The 22,005-nt window shown below is 40.9% G+C and overlaps 1 protein-coding gene across 1 annotated transcript in view; it reads left to right on the top strand.

Annotated features, from left to right (window-relative positions):
* LOC144631543 (tuberin-like) overlaps positions 1-4,957 on the top strand; it is a 59,701-nt gene extending 54,744 nt beyond the window's left edge. The window contains exons 38-42 of the mRNA XM_078489989.1: positions 348-616; positions 1,364-1,637; positions 2,086-2,225; positions 2,840-3,010; positions 3,914-4,957. Coding sequence (XP_078346115.1) covers positions 348-616; positions 1,364-1,637; positions 2,086-2,225; positions 2,840-3,010; positions 3,914-4,138 — 1,079 coding nt within the window. The 3' untranslated portion in view covers positions 4,139-4,957. The remainder of the gene's footprint in view (positions 1-347; positions 617-1,363; positions 1,638-2,085; positions 2,226-2,839; positions 3,011-3,913) is intronic.
* The last annotated feature ends 17,048 nt before the right edge of the window (positions 4,958-22,005 follow it).

Raw genomic sequence — 22,005 nt, 5'->3', positions numbered from 1 at the left:
TAATTTCATTGAACAAAAGATGGCTTTCCGTGTTGTATTTAAAAGAACTACATGAATGGTGCTTCTTCAAAAATTAGGCGAAATCTTTAAGTTATTTTTTCGTAATCTGATATCAGTCTTAACCGTCATTGTTGCAGTTTGGTTTAATATTTTCTATTTGATGTTTCAGTTTGGCTACCTTAGTAGCTATTATTTTGCGTTTCCATCGATTTGAAGAAAATCTATTGAGAAAAAAGCGACGGGGTGACTAGTTGAAAGCGCCCTAGAAAACAAGAGCAAGTCTAAAAGGACGATTTTTTGAGCTATAATAAATGATTTTAGCTTACACTTCGTGCTTTCCTGTCTAGTGCCAACACTCGGTAAAAGCGAGTCTGCCAAGCGGCTGGCATCTCGATCCAGACCCGGAGGAGCCCCTCAGTCCACAAGCAAGTCATCTAGACCAGCACCATTGGTCGGAGACCTCTCGGATACAGGACCTAAAGAGCCTCCTATATTGGTGACCCCGTCAGAGTCCTTCAGGTATCCCTTGGACCCTTGTTTTGTCTTTTTGCAGTTGTACCATGCGTCCTTCTTGGGTCCAGTCCACGAGAAGCCGCAGCCTCTTCCTGATGGCGAGGTGAGTTGTCAGTGTCGTGGTTCAAGTTGTTTGCTTCACCTCAGAGTCAATTTTGGAGACCTGTAATGTAGCTCTTACTCTTAAGCCTGTGATTAAAAATGCTATGGTGTGACCATCTAAATCGAAATCATTATCGAAATTGATTTCATCCTAATTTAACAATAGAGTGTTTCTGTCGAGGAACTATCGGCTGATAGTTGCCCCGCGGAAATTTGATGTTCTTAAAACAAATATTAGCCCGAGAAGCGAAGCTTCGAGGGCAAATATGCTAGTTTTAAGAACATCAAATTTCCAAGGGGCAACTATCAGACCGATAGTTCCGGACAGAAACACTCTATTGTTTTTTATTGTTCACCACTAAATTTTCTTCCGCGCGCACATACAAAAACGAGCATCGTGAATTATTTTTACTTTTCAGGATAAAAAAACTCAATTGAAAGCCGAAATTTAACAAACGAAACATAACCAGACAAGAAACCCACTAAATGCAGTGAATCTGGTTGGGGTTTTTTTGTCTGCAGGCAGCTTGTTTACAAAAAACAGTCACGGGCCTGGGCACTATCGATCCGGGCATTTTTCACGGGAGGGCACTATGGGCTGATAGTGCCCTCCGGCGGACGGGCACTATCGCGTCACGTGTTCAATTTAAACCAATCGGAATCGGAGAAAATTTAGTGGTGAACTATAATGCCTAATATTCAAGCAAACATAATACATAGTTACATAGTTTCTCGTCTTCTTCATTAGGTTATTGAACGAGCCATCAAATGTCTGGACCGCATTCCTCCGTATGATACTCACAAGATCGGCGTCATCTATGTCGGTCCTGGGCAACACGATAACGAGGCTGCGATTTTACGTAATGTTTACGGGTCGTCCCGTTACATGAAGTTCCTCGCGGGTCTCGGAACGCTTGTACGGCTGAGAGATTGTCCGCCTGCCGAGATATACACTGGGGGACTGGACAGGAATGGAGCCGACGGTGAATTTGCATACAGCTGGCAGGATGATATTTGTCAAGGTACAAACATATTCTTTTTAGAGAATCGCTTTTTCTGTCACTTTTTCCTCGCTGTAGTACTGCTTAGGGAACAGGGAATGCAACCAATGAAATGTATAGCTGAAGAGATTACTTAAAAGTTAAAAAAGATCCAAAACTTATCGTTCAAGAATAGCCAGTTTCACAAAGTTTGCTCGTTTCTCAGGTGGTGGCTCGCACTTTTCAGCCTAACGTTTTAGTTTGAGTAAACAAACGTCTGTCTTCGCGCGCTCAATTAATCGCCCGCGAGCAAGCGGGATAAGCGAGGTAATTGTTTATGTAGTGTTATGTGCAAAGTGGAAACTATCAAAATAAGTAAGAAAATGTAAGCGCTTTCTTGAACCATTTTAATTATTTTGTATAGTCAAGGAACCTTCTTTCTTTCTCTTTTCACTCTAAAAATTGGTTTGCGTCGCTTTTCTTTTATCAGTTATTTTCCATGTGGCCACGTTGATGCCAACCAGAGACTCGGACCCAGGCTGCAACTCCAAAAAGATGCACATTGGTAACGACTTTGTGACCATTGTATTCAACGATTCACAACAGGCGGTCAAGTTTGGCAGAATTAAGGTAAGTTGGCGCTTCATTTCTAAATAATTCGAACTAAGAGAATAAAATGTCGATTAACGGCTGGCTCAGTAAGCCGTTGTCGATCATAGTTTTGGCTAGATCATGAGTTTATTTCTTTATGAAAGTTTTTTTTTCATAGTGCGTGAATAATGCGAAGTGTGTCTCGCGCGTTGAATTTGAGGAACGTTTTGACTGCAGTCGGGTGAATACTGATTGGTGAAGACGAGCTCGATTTGCTATTGAGGCCTATAGATAACGTCACTTTGCACTGTTCGGTTGGCGTCCTAACCATGATTGACAGCAGTTTGAGGAGCCACCCATCGGTCGTTGTTTGTGGAGTAAAAATTAACATCTTTAAAAACCTTCTTGTAAAGGCTGGCAGCCATTATTATAATTTCTAACTTGTCGCTGGAATGATGTGATTTTGACGTTTAACATGCTGTGTGGACATCAGTCAAATCTATTTCGGAGTCATTTCTCCATAGACGAATTTACTAGAATTTTTAATCAAACTTCAAAGGACCCTTTAAAGCGTTTTCCAGCAAAAGAAATATCACAGATGATTGTTCTCTCAATGTATCCGCACGTTTTTACACTTCTTGTTCCATCTTCAGGGTCAGTTCAATTTTGCTGAGGTTTTGATTAAACCGCTCGATAACGCATCCAACATGGTGACCGTGAGATTCAAAGATGAGCTGAAGGATCTACTCACTGACACAGGGACTAGAGTCATCTCGGATAACAACCTTCCTCGCTTGGTCAGGCAGCTTGTCGTACATATTAATGTGAGTAATGACTTGTTATTATGTATCGGAACGCGCGCGCGCGTTAAAACGTAGATTATGAGGATTTGCGCGGATGAAAGCGAGCCCAAGGGCCCAGCTTATTTCTGCGCGCCCTCCACTATAGCCTGTTCCAGGCTCTCGGTAGTTGGGGGAGAGCCCCTCGTTTTTTCCTCGCCCGCCCGTGTTTTTCGCTCTTCCCCAACTACAGAGAGCCTGGAACAGGCAACCCCCACTAATGAAATTGAATATATGGGGTCCTGATATTTGTCCTGTGATACTGACATACATATCGGAAGTGTCAGTTACGGGGGTGAGGGGCAGGGAGTAGAGGTAGGGAGTGCCGGGTTGGGATGGGCAAGGAGGCGTAGGGGGGGATAACAATCCCGCTTAAAACAATGACCAGGTTTTCTTCGTCACCTTGTTCACGGTTTTGGATCCATTATTGTTGCTCCAGTGAGTGCTAAGGAAGAGATGACAAGCCTTAAGCCATAATTACGAAAAGCGTGCACTTAATGATCATTAATACAAAAACATACATAAAAGGGATTTGGAAACAAAACAGAACAGAATGAAAACATTTTAAACAGACGAAGAAACAGTCCTAGAGTCTGCATAGGTGAATGGTTTGTAGTTTATTTTTAACACAAGATACAGTCAGCTCTCGTTATAGCGGACACTCTTGGGGCGTCGTTAAGTGTCCGTTATAGCGAGAGTCCGTAATAGCGGGAGTTATTTCCAGTCAAACCTCTTTCGCCGGGGATCTGGATTTTGTGCGTAATAGCGAGTGTCCGTAATAGCGGGGTGTCCGCAAGGCGAGAGTTGACTGTACTTGTTTTCAGTAGATCTGATGCGTCCATTTTGTGCTACAACACCCTTTAACCGTGGCTACTCTTCTTTTTTCAGATGGCTTCTGTTATTCATCAAAGTCAGAAGCGGCCAACAGACGCGTATGGCTGTAACTGGCTCGAGCGATTACGTCAGATTAAGCGCGTGCGCACCAAGGCAGCGGCGGAGAACTTCTCAGTTCCCAGCAGTCCTATCGGCAAGATATCTCCTTTATCACTTGGGATGCGCCTGTCGTCTCTACCGGTCACCGGTCTTACAGACTTCACTGAGTACATGAAATAGTGACTTTTGAATCATCAAAAAATAATGGGGGAGGTCTATTTAATACCTTGTCGGTTCACAATTAATTTAAATCCTGTTTAGTTACAAAGCTCTGAAGAAAAAACAAAAGGTTAATTCCCTTATTTTACCATGGGCTTAAATTGAATTAATTGTTCGTGTCTTTAAAACAGTTTTGAATCGTGTGGAGCTAAACAGCTTTGGTGTAAATGCAAGAACAGAAAATTAAGTTATTCTTAGGATAAGCCTGGTTTAAAGAACCATGGTTTTCTGTAGAAATAAAGAATTTAAATATCTGCAGAAATGCGCTGAAGTTATATCGTAATGAAATGTGTCAATGTCAAAAATGAGATTTAATTATGAAGATGTCGGAAAATATTCATTATTTAGATAGGGAAATTAAATAAGTATGGGATACAAATTCGATATTACTAGTTTGCTTGTGTTGACGATGAATTGAATGTAAAAAAATTTAGTAACGAGCAAACAAACAAACAAACAAATCCATTTCACACGTGGTCACTTAATTCTGACCAGAATGACAAGCTATTTACAGGAACAAGTCTTTTCAAGTGAACTTGTGCTAAACTCGAGAGAGGACATGGAAGCATGGACCTTTATAATAACTTCTACCTCGCTATAATATACTTATTAACTTATAGGTTTAAGAGCAGTTTTCAATTGAGTGACGTAAAACCAAAACCAAAGTAATCACTGGTCGATCACAAAGGATGCATACAATCCATAAGAATAAAGACAAATTACCTGTACCTTCAGGCAGGCTGAAAGCTTGAACGAATAAAAGTAATATAAATTAAACAATCCCTTGTGCTTCGTGATATAATCGTCAAATTGATTCCTGGCGTATCAGACGTTATTATGAGCGCCAATTTGTAACTATCCGCCTCGTGCTAGGTGGCGCATAAGCTAGCCCCCCAAACTCGTTCTCCATCGTTCTTAGTAAATCTCTATCCCTTTGTACTGCCATAACACTCTATTTTCTCCATTGATTGTCGCCATGTTCTCGCCCCACTTTACCCATGTCGGCGTTGTTGACGCAGACCCTGTTTCGATCTCGTTTGTGGATGAGCCTATCAAACAATTTCAACCTACTAATTTTCATTTCTCTTTTAATGATTTTGCGTCCTTTGCCCGGCCGCGTCTATTTCTTCTTGCGTTCGCCACGCTTTCCTTGTGCGAGCCGTGCGATCCAACCTTGGCTTACACCAACCCCTGGGTTACAGCTAACCGTTGGCGACGCTCAACCCTTGTGCGTTCCCTTGTGCATTCTCCCACAAGTTCCTTTTTTCGTCTCTTCGTGTGCTACCTTACGTTCTCCCTACGCTTCCTGAGGGTTACTGAACGCTAATTCTTACATTGCATTATACGCTCCCTCGTCTCCGTACCGTCTACCCATGCGCTCCCCGTAAGTTCCCCTTAACTTCCCCTTTGCAATTCCCCGTGTGCCCCCTTGTGTGTCCCTACTGCTTTGCCTCCTGCGTGTGTCAGCATCCTCTTGAGCGCTTCCTGTGCGTTCCTTCGTTCATCCCCCCCCCCACTGCGTATCTTCGTGCTTTCCCAGTGCACTTCCTGAATTCATTCGGGCGTTCCTATGACTTTCTCTGCGCGTTTCCTTGCTGTTACCTCTTGCTTTCTCTCGCGTGTCGTGTTCTCGTCGCAGAGTTCCTTGCGCGTTTCGTACCCTCCAAGCGTTGGTTGTGCGTTACCCGTACATTTTTCCCGTGCGTTACCTTCTACGCTCACAGATGCTTTTACCGTGCGATGCTTCCTTTGTTATTCTCTGCGTTTCCTTGAGGTGATTTCAAGGTTAAAAGTAAAGAGAAGACAACGAACTAGTAGTTGGAGTACTGGAACAAAACTAAGCTAAAAACGTGAAACTAAAGAAAGAAGACTAGTGTTTTTATATTTTATATCTATTTATATAATATTATATAATATTAGTATTTTTATATTTGTATATTTATTTTAGTGTCCCCAATTAGCTCTTTAGCTAAATACCATTGACACTTGAATAAAGTTTATGTATGTATGTATGTGTTCCAGTACTCCCGCGCGAAAAAAAAAACAACAACAGGAGATTGCAATATAAGAAAGTTTATTTCAATGCAGCAAAAGGTTTTCACCCTTGTTATTCTGCAAATTCTGATGTTCATGTACCTGTTCCATAAAAACAATCCCATAAGTACTCGCACGGATACTCTCGGTTCCAGGCTATCGTGCTTTTGCTTTAACTCGCCCGGATGCTCTCGGTTCCAGGCTATCGTGCTTTGCTTTTTTACCAAAAAAAAAATCATTTATATAAGCGTTAAATATTGTTTATCATTCATCGAGAATGAAATTTCTAACCCATCCTTCGGACCTGCCCTCTTCTCTTTTCTACTTCCACAAGTCAAAAAGCGGAGACGACGGGCCGGACGGAAAGAAGATTGAAAGAAATATCGGAATAAATTCATGAAAATATTTTAGGCTATCCAAATGTCAGAAAATTAAAATAAAACTGCATAAAGTAAGAATCTTTTGATAGTGTTCGTAGCATTTTCGCAAATATCTATGTAACGAACTAGACTTATTGCTTCGGTGGCTCCCCAAGTAGAATTTAAATATTTAAACTGGGCTATTGAATTTCAAATTCGTGCCAAAAAATTCATTAATATTCATTTTTAACCTCACCTTTGCACGAGGAAACTAAGAAAGAAGCTTCGATGGCTTTGAGGACGAATAATATCTTCAAATCAATGTTACTGGAGCGGGTAATTGATTCTACGTGGCCTACGGAGCTGCACTTTTGAAAAATCCCTTCCTCTGAAGTGGAAACTGTTGAGAAAGGTCGGAGAAACATCAAAGGGTTCTATCAATATTCTCGGTAAGTCTAGATTATTTTGCCGTTTTATATCGCTAGTGTACTGAGTGTCTAAGTGTAAATATTGGTTTAGTTGTAGTTTAATTTTAGTCTGGGGTTTGTTACTTTAAACGTCGAAGCTGTACAATGTGATAATTGAACGAACCAACGATCTGCCGACGGCTTTTGAGTTCAGTGTCCCAGGACCAAGAAGACGTACCGTGCGCGTGCGTCAGTGTTTTCTTGTTGTTCTTACATGTACACACAACTTTTTTATTTAGGAGACAGAGAAGGTTTCCTCGCGGAAAAATAAACACATCTACTGAAGGGACTGAAGCACGCCTATCGAAATCTTTTAAACAGTGTGTAACTAATATTATAAATTGAGTTAAAAGTTGTTCAACTTATTTTCTTTATCTGTATCCAGGACAATTGTAATGGCAGAATGATTGATCAAAGAAGAAAGCAATTTTGGAACATGGAAAGCCTGGCCCAAGTGAATAGTGTTTCTAGACAGGTGAGTGAGTTAACGTTATTAAAATGGGTACTAATTTATTTATATATTTCCGCGGATTACTTAGCAGTTTTATTATTCATTTCACTACATGTTTAAGTTCCAATCAGTCAGTTTTGTTTTCACTACAGGCGGTACAGGGGTTGCAAAAGGGGGGAGGGGGTGATGTCGTCCCCTATGATTTTGAAAAGGGCTCAACTCCAGGATGTTAAAACATTCCGTAGCTGTTCACCATAATTATGTCCACGATTCTGTGTTTTGACATTTATGTTTGCCCAAATTTTTTCGACAGCGTTGTTTTATTTTATCATTTTAAACTTGCATGTAATTTTGCGGTTGTCATGACAATGTCAATAATCGTGGACACATAGTTGAAATATAAAAATTTTCGCAAGAGAGGAATGAACGGGTACTGAAAGATTTCATCATATTAGGGACGGAGCATTAGAAATTACTGCAGGGGGGAAGTTTTGGTGCAGGAATTTTTTTTAGTCCTAATTGTCCGCAAGAATTTTTTTCTCCGTTACACGAATATCTTTTTAAGGGTCAACCGCTTGCAGAAATTTGTTTTAGTCAAATTTCCCTTGCAGGAATTTTTTTGGGAAAAGTCACCCCCCACCGGTTATTTCTAATGGTCTGTCCAAAGCGAATTATCTTCAAATCTGCAAAAAAAAAAACATCCAGGGGGTGCTTAAGCTGTTTTGTCGTGCACTATTATAAAGCAAAATGATGATTGATACACCAGCATGATGACCATAATATTTAATGAGTGACCTAGCAGAACCTTAAGTGCTACTGTACTTAGAGATAATGCAGCTTTCCTAAAGCTTTTCTGGACTTTAACTGGAAAATGACCAAAATTGTAACTGATAAAACTGACAGACGTTAGATGAGGTACGAGGTACCCCCCCCCCCCCCCTCTTTCTTTACGATACCAACTTGCACGTGTGCGTCCACAGTACACTCCATTATGTGAACTAACATTTGGCGGTCTAAATAATCTTAAATTAATACAAAGGCTTAGCCTTTTAACTGGCAGGTCTCTACTCTACCTCATGAGGCGGACGGTAAACGCGACAAAACGTTTATCTTTCAACTATTCTCACTGGGAGCCCTCAAACACAAACGCCCCTATTTCTTTTGGGATATCATTTTACTTCCCTGCTTCTGTATATACTCTAGGGAGTCTACTGTGCATAATGTTTGGCTAAATTAGTAAAAATAGGCCTGTTTTATCATGTTTTCCCCTCTCTTCGCTTAAACGGACGCAGGACATCAGATCGTCGCCCCACCCTCCTCCCCACAGCGATGGCCTACCTTTGTGTTTTAGCTCCCGCTCCTTTCCGCCTCTGGGCTCGCCTCTTCCCATATCTTATCCCAACCTGGGGCGTTTGGGAGTGGGTGCTCCCAGTGGGAATTTATTACTATAACAACGGTTAAACCATAACTGATATAACAGAAAAAAAAATTAACAAAATTCTAAAAGACGTTTTGCCTCTACTTAACGATCCAAATTGTCAACTTCAAAAAAGCATGTACCAACAGTGGACACAAATACCTTTCCTGAACACCTGGAAGTCCTAAATTCTCCTAACCGTTGACCTACATATTCAGTGGAACCGCATGGATGGGAGAATTCTATCGTGGATCACCATTTTTTTTGGCAAAAATATATTAGATCACTGATCATTCCAAGGTCAAATAAAAGTTTTCAGTTTAATTTTAAGCTATAGATTATTAATGTTCAGCTTATCTCTCTTTTCTAGGCGAGCGATGTGCATAGAGTGTGAACAGTGTTGGATGAATGGACAATTGAAGTTTGTAGGCAAGATGGACACAGGTTAGTATATTTATTAGGTCCACCTTTTAGCACTTTAGAGAAGCTGGTTTCCATTCGATCACTAGCGCTGTTGGTATCCCCAAATTCACTTGTCGAATCCACAACAAATTTCTTTCGTGATCAGAGCAAGTTTGGAATCATTTCTCTCAGTACTTGAAAGACGTGCATCGAATGAAATTTGTAACTCCTAAAGTTTCTTCGTGATTCACAGAGATAGATCTAAAACAAGGGACAATACATATGTTCTTGTCTGTGTATGTGTGACGTCACAAAGTCGACGCTGAACGAAGCTTAATTCCTATTCATACCGGTAGTTTTTGGGCCTTCGGGAAAAAACGGTAAAATTTAAGTTCCTTATGGAGAAATGAATTACAATTACAATCCTGAGGCAATTAATAACGAGAAAATTATTTTCATTCTATTATCATTAAATAAACTTGACTAAACAAACAATTTTACCTAAAAAAAATAAAAAATGTTGCCTTGCAAACGTCAACATTGTTAAACGCGAGTCGCTACCGTCGAAATTTACACAGTTAAACCTTGGGAGAAGTCACTAAATTTTTAACGTTTTTGAAATTACATATTTTCGAAGCGGGCCTCAGAATCACTTCTCTCAGGGTTAAGAAAAAAAACTGCTTTTACCGCGGCAGCATGGATGACCTTTTTCTTCTGCCCTATAATTATCCGAAAATTTGAATTTTCCAGTTTTGCTCTTGAACGAACATTCAGGTTGTACACCCTTTTTGGTAATAGAGTAAGGTCGATAGGGGTAGAGGGGTGTGAAATACTTCTGTCCCAAGTATAGTAGGGTGATTATTTTTTCTGTACAAAATGGCATGTTTTTTGATAGTCAAGGGCTTATTTTTCTGCTTGGGGACAAAAAGGCACAGAAACTGTGTGAACTAAAAACACGACATTCATCAGCCTTTGCAAAGAACTTCAAAAATCACCCAAGATTTGTAACAATTATCTTTGATGTTAAATGTCAATGAGGCCTACACCTATCCTTAGTTGTACGAAAATTTATGCAGCTGGGCACTCCATTGTTTAAACCTTAGAAACAGGCGCGTAGCTGAAGTTTTTGTAAGGGTGTTCGTATTGACAGGAATATTTATTAAGGGGGTTATTTAATACGAGCGCCGAAGGCGCGAACCTCTAGGGGGATCTGGGGGCATGTCCCCCCAGAATATTTTGAATCTAGAGGCCCGGAAATGCTATTTTCAGCATTGTGTACGTCAATATTTCAAACTCGATGGAGTGTAAAATAACAGGTATTTTTAGTCATAACAACAATATTTCCGGCGTTTTGTTAACTTGATACATTCATACATACATACCGGCTTAGTACACTAAACGTTTTACAAAAGCTTGATGTGTGCTGCAAAGGTTAAGCCCCCACCCCGGCTCCACCTTCAATGTACTAAAAGCGGCGTCAAATCGTCAATATGCACTAAATACACCATAGTTAGTACTAACTATGAATGCACGTATCACCTGGGTCCCCCGAAATTGTAATCCCCGCATTTTGTTTATTGATACTCCATTTATCAAATCCCGGACGCCTGTTAAAGTGCTACTACGATCAAATTTTCGATTTCCATATTTTTACATTTTCGTGTACAATAAGACTTTCTTACTCACCTTGCAAATTTTCGGCAATCCATTACGAACATCAGAAGTCGTTTTGTTTTAACGTTTATTTCCGATATTTTATGGCCGCCATTAAACAACCTTGTTCCAAGGCTTGGTTGCGAATAGGGAGAAAATGACGTCAAAGGCTAAAATACCTCACGGGTTGAAATTATAATAACAATATGTATTGAAAATCACGCGAAAAGCAACAAAAACTTTTGGCTTGTTTTTCGTGCAATTTTCTATGCTGATTGTTATTCTAATTTCAACCCGTGAGGTATTTTATCCTTTGACGTCATTTTCTCCATATTCGCAACCAAGCCTTGGAACAAGGTTGATTAATGGCGGCCGTAAATTCTCTGGAATAAATGTTATAATACAACGACTTCTGATGTTCGTAATGGATTGAAATTTGGCAAGGTGAGTAAGAAAGTCTTATTGTACACGAAAATGTAAAAATATGGAAATCGAAAATTTGATCGTAGTAGCACTTTAAGGAAATACTTTTTCAGCAATGGGATTATTTTGACTACATATAATACTAGGGCACTAAGATCCATTCTCCTAACAATTTAATACTTTCCCGATACTTTTAGCGTTTTCGTGCAGGGTAATTTAAAAGCTGCAACTCTCAAAGTTTGTTTTCCATTCCCCCACTATTTGCTAAAAGCTGAAAATCAACAGTTTGTGTTTTCGGTCCTCCATTATTGACCTCCAAAGGGGGTTCGTTCGAACCCCTCGAACCCCCCTCCTACGCGCCTGAGAAACATTTTGAAAATAAACGTTCAAATCACAATGAATATAACAGGATATAAAGACAAATGATAATTGAGCTATTTTTCTTTTCCCGTAGCGATAAAGCTGCGCCAACCTTGCTTTATTTCAGTAACGCAATGCTTGCAATTAAATTCATCGTTGTAAGTTAAAGGAATGTTAAAAAACTCATTAAAAATTCATATAAAGAAAATACAAAAGAAATAAATGTTTAACGAGTGTCTATATCTGATAACTGAGACACGGCTAAACTTTACGTCCAATTTTCTAGGCCAAAATAACCCCAAATCTAAATAATAGTGCAAAAATGAGTTGATCTACATCAGAAGATTTTTAAGCCGTTCAATAAATTCGCAGTTCGTGTTTTATCAAGTCTAAAACACTCGGCTGCGCCTCGTGTTTTAAACTTGATAAAACACTGCTGCTCATTTATTGAACATTACGTAAAACACTTCTAGTGATAGTGTGAAAACTACCCATTATATGTCAGAGGAGGATAAATTTAGTAACTCGTGATATCTAACGGTAAAAGGCAAATATTTCCGTTCAATCCTTTTTCACTTTGTGACGTTAAACATTTCTTGACAAATTCATTGGTTGCAATGCCTTAAAAAAGAAGTTTGGTAGACATTGAAAAGAGGCCAGGCCTGGCCATTTTTACGTCCAGTTGTCGAGTCAATCATCAAAGCGTAAACAGCTGGCAAGCAACCCTCGTATTTTCTACGAACGTGTCTGATTCGTAAATATGATTTTATTTTGCTGCGAGTACTCTGTTGATTCCGTTAAAACGTTAGCAAGTAATGTCATATTTTTGTCAATTCTTGGTTTTCATGTTACGTCATAAAATTCTTAAATCAAAATTCACTAGGCCTACTAAATTTTCGTTGTCATTAGACGTAAGATAAACTGAAAATACATATTTTTGCAAATTTCCAGATCGATAGTGTCATTCGTTTTTTAAACAAAGTATTTTGAATATTTGAGTTCTCCGTCGTATGTGACATCAAGCTGAGTGCCGTGACAAAGCTGTTATGTTTGAAAAAGGCCTTTCCTTTTAATTTTCAGCAGATCGAACATTTCAGATATACTAAGTGGTGTTTATGTGAAACTGTACTAGCTCAAGAGCCAAAGATTGCCGCTGTTGTAAACAGAATTGAGTTCTAGATTGTTTCTCTGACATCACGGCGGCCATATTTGTGTCCCTTGGAAGGACACAGTTATGGCATCTCCATACTAAGCTTTATAAATTTGCGTGGAAAGGTTCGGCAAATAACTCGCGAACGGTACACCGCACAGACCTGAAACTTGGAGAAATTGTTTATCTATTTATCGTCTATAATATTTGAAATTCGTAGCTTCTGTAGTTGAATGGTTTCGAATTTATTTTTTGATTGCGTGACAGTGAAAACCAGCAATAGTATATTTTGGTTTCATGAGATTTCCAAGCAGGTTTAGTTTGCGGGACCCTTGATATCACAACGTGCCATGACTGCAAACCACACATTTTCATACATTTCGCGCCTGAAAGGCAGGGCCGTAACTAGCAAGAGGCAAGACGAAACACTTGTCTCTTCTAGATTTTAACGCAAAATGAAAAACAAAATACGTTTAGTTGGGAAAATAATCCTCAGTTGAACAAGATTGATTTTTCTTAAGAAATACCTTGTAAAAATGTTGAAAAAAGCCGTATCAGAGCTTTTAGATTTTAAAATTTTCTGTGGGCATAATCCCAGATCCCCCTAGCAAGATCTTGCCTCGTCTATGCCTTAAGTCTGGCTACGGCCCTGAAAGGCGTAAAGTATGGGGTGTTAATAGGGAACTCTCTGTTTACAATATTTGCCTTATTTGCAATAGTACCGCACTTTCTGATCGAGCCACAAAAAAAATCAACTCTGGATACTGAAAGAATACGGTATGATTAAGTTTCGCTATAAATTTGAGCACGTTGTATAAAATGCTTTTACTGCTACGCAAGTTCGCTGGAAAACTACAAAGAATGTTAGGCTCATTAGCGCTTTTGCCATCCGAAAATTGTTCTACCTTTGCTGAAGCCTTTTTTTCTTGGGCTGTACATATTTCGTTTGCGCTGCGCTAGGCAATTGGGACTTCTTGGCTGACCTGTTCGTTTTTTCTGCTCCTTTTCCTTTCGTTTTTCTCTGCCTTCTTTTTTCGCTTTCTCCTGCTCTTGATCCTTTCTCTGGCGGAGTTTTGGCCTTCGTGGTGAACCCTGGAAAGGACCTTGGTGTTCGAGCCGGGAAACCTACCGGATTGTTGATCGGGTTCACGCGTCGTTCCGCGTCGTTCCTCTTCCTGAGCTCCACTTCCCATTCTGTCTCCACTGTCTTCGTGTGCCGCTTGACCTTCCCTCACACTTTCTGGATTGTTTGGGGCTGTCTCAACTGGACGTTCGGCTGTCTGTATTTTGGATCGTTTGCTTTACATTGCATACCACATGGCGCTTTGTGTCAACATTTGGCTCGGTGGCTGATGATGATGTGACTTTGTTCGGTTCTGTCATTTGACTTTGTGCTTTTGACACTGTCTCTCACAATTGTCTGCGAAGTTGCTACTATGTTTCCATTTCATCATTGGATCTGCTTCCTTGGCACCGCAACAGGGTCGTTGTGGATGGAAGATACTGATTATGTTTTTCAGAGGAGTGCCAGGGTGTCCTTGGGCCACTTTTTTCTCTCTGATGGTGAACGTTAGCTGTTGTTCCACGGATCTCGATTGCCGATGATATCACTTTGTGTACCTGTTGGGACTCTGCACGGCGCTCCAGTTGCCTTGGGCTGGGCGCCAACATAGGATGTCTTTATTTGTCAAACGTGGGAAATGCTACTGCATGCGAACTACTCGCCTGCTCCTCCTCCAGTGCTTGGATTGGGAGTGCTGAACTTTGGGATTACCTTCCATGTCCTTGTACTGGGACCTTCATGTTGACGTTCTTTCTGGCTGCTGCCGACTTTTTCTTGGTTGCATTTTGGGTACACTGATCGCTTGTACTCTTCACTCATTTTGTCATTATTTCTGTTGGATTGAGTGTGGGGCTCCCCTATCGGCATTTTGATCATTACACTTTCTTTCCCCTATCGTTTTGGCTTCATGATCATTCGATTCTGATGTTTTGATGGGACAGTGATCTTTTCCGATCACAGTGACACTGGCCATGTATTTTGACTTGCTCCCACCCAAACGGAGAGCTCTTGGGGGCTGACTTTTCTCCTGTCGCGTTCACGCACTTTTGTTGTGTCTTTTTTTTTCTTCTTTGTCTTCTTTGGTTCATTTTCTGTTGCTTTTTGATTGTTTTTTTTGTGCCACCGTTTGTTGTGACTGCTTCTTTAGACTTTCTACTCTTCTCTCTCTCTCTCTACTCTCTCTCTCTCTCTCTCTCTCTCTCTCTCTCTCTCTCTCTCTCTCTCTCTCTCTCTCTCTCTCTCTCTCTCTCTCTCTCTCCCTCTCCCTCTCTCTCTCTCTCTCTCTCTCTCTCTCTCTCTCTCTCTTTTTCTTTTTTTGATCTGAGATGTGCTTGCTGTTTTTTTTTTCTCTTCTCGTCTGTTCGTGCCATTGTCTTCTCTTTTGTTGCTTTCGTCTCCCTGATGATTGATGTCCTGGTCTTGACTGCTCCTCCATCCCGAAGTCGGGTTCCAGGTGTCGACTCTGACACTGTCTGCTCTGTGCGGTCCTGCCACTATTTCCTTTCACAATGGGTTGCTGTGGTGGATTTTCATGACCGAGCTTCGGCGGCGGGTTTTTCCACCACTGCCGCTCCACTTCGGTTCGTTGTTTTGATTCTCAACAGTGAGATATTGCCCGAGGGTGACTTTTGACTGTTTTTTCGTTCGATCGAGTCGTTTTTGCCCAGTTGCTCCATGTAGTGGGGAGACCAAGCGTCATCTTCTTCTTTCGGACTGCATCGAGTCGTCGCCAGAGTAGAGTTCGTCTGCCCCATCTTGTTTTGTGTGTCGGGTATGTCCGTACGGTTGCTCACATCGAGGCCGCTTTGTTTTTCCTTGTGTCCGGTTTTCGTCCCCTCTACTCTTGTTGCTCGGGTGATAGCGAGGATATCGGAGTTTGGTGCCAATCGCGCCCCACGCTTCTGTTTGAGTTTTTCTTTTTTTTTGGGCGTTTTCCGTCACATGTGTCGTCACACAGCCAGGATTCAGTCATCTCGTGACTGTTTTTTTTCCCACTCATTGAGGTATTTGATCCGTGCGCGTAGAGACTGAGACTTTTTTTTCTTCATTTTTGCGACGTTGGCGATTCTCCCTCTGTCAGGCTTTTCATTTCCACTACTTTTCTTTCTTTCTGCCGCTTCGGTACTCGCTCTTGTTTGTTTCTGGCGTGCGTTTTCTTACTGTGTTTACTTGCTGATGGCTGCTCACCATTTCCCAGCTGTGTGCTCACTATTTTTCGATTGAGCGTGTGATTTTTTCCGTGCGATCCGCCCAACATGCTTTCGTGCACGATTTGTTTCCGTCGTCTCCCCATCGATTCGACTTCTGGTTGGCCCAGTCCAACACCGAGATCGAACTCGCTGCAGAGTGTTTTCGGCTTTAGGTTTTTCGCGCGCTGTTGTTCTGTTCGCATTGGTGGTTCGAGCACCCATTGAGACAATGTTCGTGATCGATGCACGGTCTCTTCCGGGTTCGTCGGTTTCGCTGTCAGTGGTCCGCCATTTTCGTGGCCTTGGTCCCAGGACCCTTATCATTATGTTGTATTTTTTGTTCCAACTGCGACGACTGCGACGTTTCTGGTTTTTTTCTCGAGTTCTTGTCGTTTCCGGTTTGTTCTCTCTCCATCCGTGCCTACTGCGAATTATCATTTGATTCCGCTTTTGCACCTTGTTGTTCGACTCGGAGGTCTTCGCCTCCCTCTTTTGTGTCCAGTTTTCTCCGCCGATGTTTCGAGTTGATTCCGGGACTCTTGTGTCTCTTTTCTCTGGCTTTTCCTTCTCTGCGCATGTTTGTTTTTCCTTTTTCTCTCTGCCTTCTTGTGCGTTTTTTCGTTTCTTCTGTGGGACAGTTCGATTTCACTAGGCTTTTCATTTTTTGTGCGCTTGCTGCTGCTTGCATCCATTTCTTCGTTACTTTGGGCTTGTCTCCGACCGGTCATCTCTCGTGGACATCATGATGTTTCCATCTCCCTGGGTTCCTTTATTTTGGGTCGATTTCTGTAGTGATTGCTTTGCCACTCCACAGAATTTGCTAATGATTTTTGCGGGTCCTGCGCCCTACATAGTGGACACGAACACTTTTTCCCGCCAAACGTGTGGATGACTGTTTTTCCTTGCAGTTGCACTGCTTTGTTGGTTGCCGCGGGACGAGAACGACTGCGATCGAGAATTGCTGTCTTTTCCCACGCTCTACTCACGGAGCGTGATTGTTTGTTCCATGCAGATCTTGCGAGCCTTCTCTTTTCTTCCCATTTCAGCTTGATATTGTCTATTTGATGGGCATTGCACTTTTCGCATTCAGTCGGTCATGTTTTTTTTGCTCTTGACTTTGTTTTTGTTGTCATAGTCTTTTCGCCTACAATGCCCCCCCGCTGATGCGCTTCCATTTCATTTCTCATTCGGATTCGTGTATTTTTCATTCTGTCCCTTTCTGGATTGGCATTTCGGTGCTCTTTTTCTTCTCGCCTTTCAATTTTTTTTTTGGATTTCCATCCTTTTGCAGTACTTGGGCATTTCAGATCGTGGTCGACCAGTGGCAATGGTGCAGTGCCTATTTAGTCGCCTACTCCGATCGGCGGTTCGGGTTCGAGCTTTGGCTAGTCATGAGCAATTTCCTCTCCCGGCTGCTTAGACGGAATTCTCTATCTTTTTAGAATTTTCGGACAAAAAGGTTAAAATCAATTTTTTTTATTACGCCTAAAGACCCTTTGGGTGAACTATTTTTGAATTGTCCGTTTATTTTTTGAGAAAACGGGATTAATTCGGCTCATCTGTCTGCGCCGAGGAAAACTAATTAATTGACAGCAACTTCGTGGCATTTTCGATGCGCTCGTTCTCAACTTCAGAAACTTGCTTGTTCATTTTTACATGAGTATTTAACCATCCCTAGGTCTTCCTTTTAAACAGAAAATCTTCCTGATTGTTTGTTGACATTTTTACCCCGTTAAAAATTCTATCGATCGCATTTAATTTACATACCGTTTGACCTAACTTTAGAGGGCTAGAACACCAAGGGTATACGCTTCTATCGGTAAAACATGGGTTCTTTGGAAAGCCCTATTCTTCCTTCTTATCATATCCAAAGCGTTAGTTTGGCCCGTGAAAAGTGAGTGCGCTAGCACGAAAAATAGACAGGCATTTTTGACATGTTTTCGCCTATTTCCGTTCTGCGTCCCGGGTATGTCGAATAATTGTTAAAACGATTAATTTGGTCTTTGCTTCGCCGTTATCAGTTTCAATGAGTTTAATTTTTTGCTACAAAATACATATTAATTTTTAACAGAAAGGAACAGTTTTAATAAAAAAAATAAATAAAGCAACAAACAAGACATGCTCACCTTCTTGTGCCGCCGTTAATTTATGCTAGGGACGAGATTGTCTGAGCGTTTCCTTCCACTTCTCATTTTTAAATGTACCCTTTTTACGATATACATCTCAATTTAACGACTTCCTGACATTTAAAATCTTATTCACCAAAACGGCAATCGTGCTATTGCTGTTTGACTATACTGTCACAAGAGAATTTATTATTTTTTCCAACACATTGACGTGACGTAGGGACGGACCATTGAAATATCCGGTGGGGTGTTGACTTTTTCCAAAAAAAAAACTTTTCAAAAAATGTGACATAGTGCATTGTTGAAAAAACAAATAATGCAAAGAAAGAACCAAAACGAGTAGTAGTTGTCATCTTTTAGCGGAGGAGTTTGGGGGTGGGAGAAGGTTTCGTATTAGAAATTTTGGATTTGTGGGGTGAACAGGGGAAAAACGTTCTGATAAAGAGAGGGGAGATACATTCAACAGGATAATCAAATCCCTCCCACTCAACCCCATTCAAACTGAATGGTCCCAGGAGCCCCCAAATGTCGCTTAATACAGAAAACAACTGACAGAGAAATGAATTTAGTTATGATATTTATAATAATTCTTGCGAAAAAATCTTACTGCGTTACGGGCCTGTATCTTTAGGCAAAAATGAACGTCATGATGCTTGTGCCCTGGAATATAATCCTGCAGACAAGTAGGCCCACTACCCCCCTTCCAGCTAATGGTCACTAATAGGTCACAAACAGGTAAAACTCTGCGTCCGCGTGACCACAATGTATACTGGGGGCTATTTTTACTATAGTTAAGGCGTCATGAAAGGTGCAACTTAGCGGAAAATTATTAAATTAATCTATTTGCTATATGTGATAGATATAGACGTCCACTGTTCTTCTTACAGACCTGGTAAAATTTTGTCCGCCAAACAAGCCGTAGCCTGATCTCGCGGGCCTGATATAGCTTCAGGCAGTCGGTTTATAGTTCAGGTATTAGTTTTGGAGCAGCGCAAAAAATAAATAAATGAATATATAATAAATAAATAAGTAAAAAAAATTAATTTAATTGTGTGTAAAAATAAATAGAAAAGAAAGAGTTTTGGGTTGTTCTGATAGACAGGGAGAATGAATAAATTTTCCGCTACTTCGCCTCCAGAAGACCCTCGCAACTTTTTCCGCTCGCCTTTATTCTCGTTAATCGCATTTTTTCGTGCTACTCCCAAAGTGTTCACCAGGGTTCTTGGTCAGCTACAAGCAATAGAAATTAGCAATGGTCGTCCGGTTTACGTTTGGCGGATAAAATTTCAGCCGCCGCATGGTTTAAATTACTGTATTTTCTCGATTAAACGCCGGACCTCGATTAAACGCCGGCCTCGTATAAAAGCCGGGTCAAAATTGCTTATTTTTTAATAAACGCCGGGGGCGTTCGTGGTGCTTGGTGGCACTGTCGCACGGCGTGAATCACGTTCGGGCGTTTGCTTATTTCCTAACCTTTATCTCTTTGTGAGAACCGCTTTTTCTTCTGTTGCATCTTTCCGTTTGAAAATAATGCCCAGGAAGTTTCGGGGAGAAGCCTTTTTGTCCCTTGTCTCGTCAGATGCCTTCGATAACGCTCGGCCCGGACCGCTCATAAACGCCGGGTCCACCAATCATCTTCGCCGGGGGTGCTTAATTGAGATACGGTAAAAAATAGAAATATATCTAAACGGGTGAAGTATATGTGGTACTGGATTTTCCTTTTCGATTTTTGTAGTTATTGGTTTATTTTTTTTTAGTGGTGCGTTTTAAAAATTTTAAAAATCTGGGCTGAGATTTTGAAGAAAATTTTGTGTTGAATTTGTAATAATGGAACGGATCGTCTCTAAACGGCAAAACCTTTTACTATCCAATAACACGATAAAAATTTGCACTAGCCAAAATGTTCGATGCCCACGATAGTTCGATGAACAGTACATGCAGTGCCGTAGCAAGGGGAGGGGCCGGCCAGGGGGACGTGCCCCCCAGTTTTTTTCCCGAAAAGTAAAAACAGACCTGTATAAAATGTTGAAAAATAAAATTTTATCTCCCGAGAGGTTTGAAACAATAACATTTGTACTTCTTCTCATTTTTTAACGTACATACGTGCTAATTAAAAGTTCTTAGGCAACTCAGACAGTTTTTAAATAACTACAAACTTACCATGATGACTCTAAAAGGTGAAACATTTGCTGGTTTCATGATACAGAGACAGTCGGTTTTCTATTTTGTAATTGACGTTAATAGTGTTATACTCTCTTCAATGTGCATTGGTTTGCTAAGACAGTGTAGGAAGTAAAGAATTCGAAATATGCGTAAATCACAAATAGCTCTTGGAAAATGCTGGAAATACCATTTCCAAGCCTCTAGATTTCAAAATTTTCTGCCGGGGGGGGGGGGGGGGGGGTATGCCCCCAGAACCGCTAGCAGCTCGCGCCTCCGGCGCTCACGTGCCCCTCCTCCCTTATTTTACCCTTGCTACGGCACTGACATGATCAATAGATACCCATTGCGTACTAAACAGAAATGTTAAACGATATAAACGAGTATTAGAATGTTCATAAGAATATTTTCATTCTAAATTCAGCAGAAAACCTGAGTCGGAAAAACAACAGATTTATCTAATGGACGTACAATTAAATATAGACAACTGAAAGCAAGGCTGATCGTATATTACGTGAAAGGTTGACTTTGCGAGACACCACCGCGACTAGAACCGATACAGAAGATTGCAACCGCAGACAGCTTTCTCGTTCTTATTGGGACTCAATGCGGTGTAGCAAATCTAAATGACACCAGCTCGAAGAGCCAACGCAAATATATTGCCCAATAACCCGTACACTGTATCAAGTTCCGTACTTTGCTGGAGGAGGGTGGGAGCAAACATTTTTGGCCTACTTGTCTGGAGGATTTTATTCTAGGGCACAAGCATTGCAGCGACATTTGGGGGCTCCTGGGACCGTTTAGTTTGCCGATGGGGTTAAAGGGGAGGGATTTGATTATGCCTGTTAAATATATTGTCCCTTTCTTTATCAGAACGTCTTCCCCTGTTCCCCCACAAAATCCAAATGTTTAATACGACCCCTCCACCCCCCCCCCCCCTCAAAAAAAAAATTAAAAATTAAAAAATAAAACTCCTCCTTTAAAAGATGACAACTACTTCTCGTTTTGGTTCTTTCTTTACCTTATTTTTTTTAACTATGCACTATGTCACTTCCCTTTTTTCTTGAAACAGTTTTTTTGGAAAAAGTCAACACCCCACCGGTCATTTCAATGGTCCGTCCCTACGTCACGTCAACTTGTGTTGGAAATATGATATCAATAAATTCTCTTGCGTGACGAGTAAAGTCAAACAACACATACAGTGCAATAGAGAATTTGCCGTTTTGGTGGATAAGATTCTTGTAAATGTCAGGAATGTCGTCTAAATAGATGTATATCGTAAAAAGGTATTCTTCTATTTAAAAACTGAGAAGTGGGAGGAAACGCTTCAGTGGAAATGAAAAAAATACGCGACAATTCTCTTCCCTCGCATAAATTAACGGCGGCACAATTGCAAGGTGAGCATGTCTTGTTTGTTGTTTATTTATTTTTTATTAAAACTGTTCCTTTCTGTTAAAAATTGAGATATTGGAGTTTTGTAGCAAAAATTAAACTCATTGAAACTGATACGGCGACGCATAAGACAAATTTAATTCGTTTTAACAATTTAGTTCGACATTACCCGGTTGACTGCA

Source organism: Oculina patagonica, chromosome 12, assembly GCF_052425735.1.
Source record: "Oculina patagonica isolate OP01 chromosome 12, crgOcupat, whole genome shotgun sequence".
Lineage (NCBI taxonomy): Eukaryota > Metazoa > Cnidaria > Anthozoa > Scleractinia > Oculinidae > Oculina > Oculina patagonica.
Note: the sequence above shows the minus strand (reverse complement) of the source record. Positions and strands in the feature narration are given on the sequence as shown.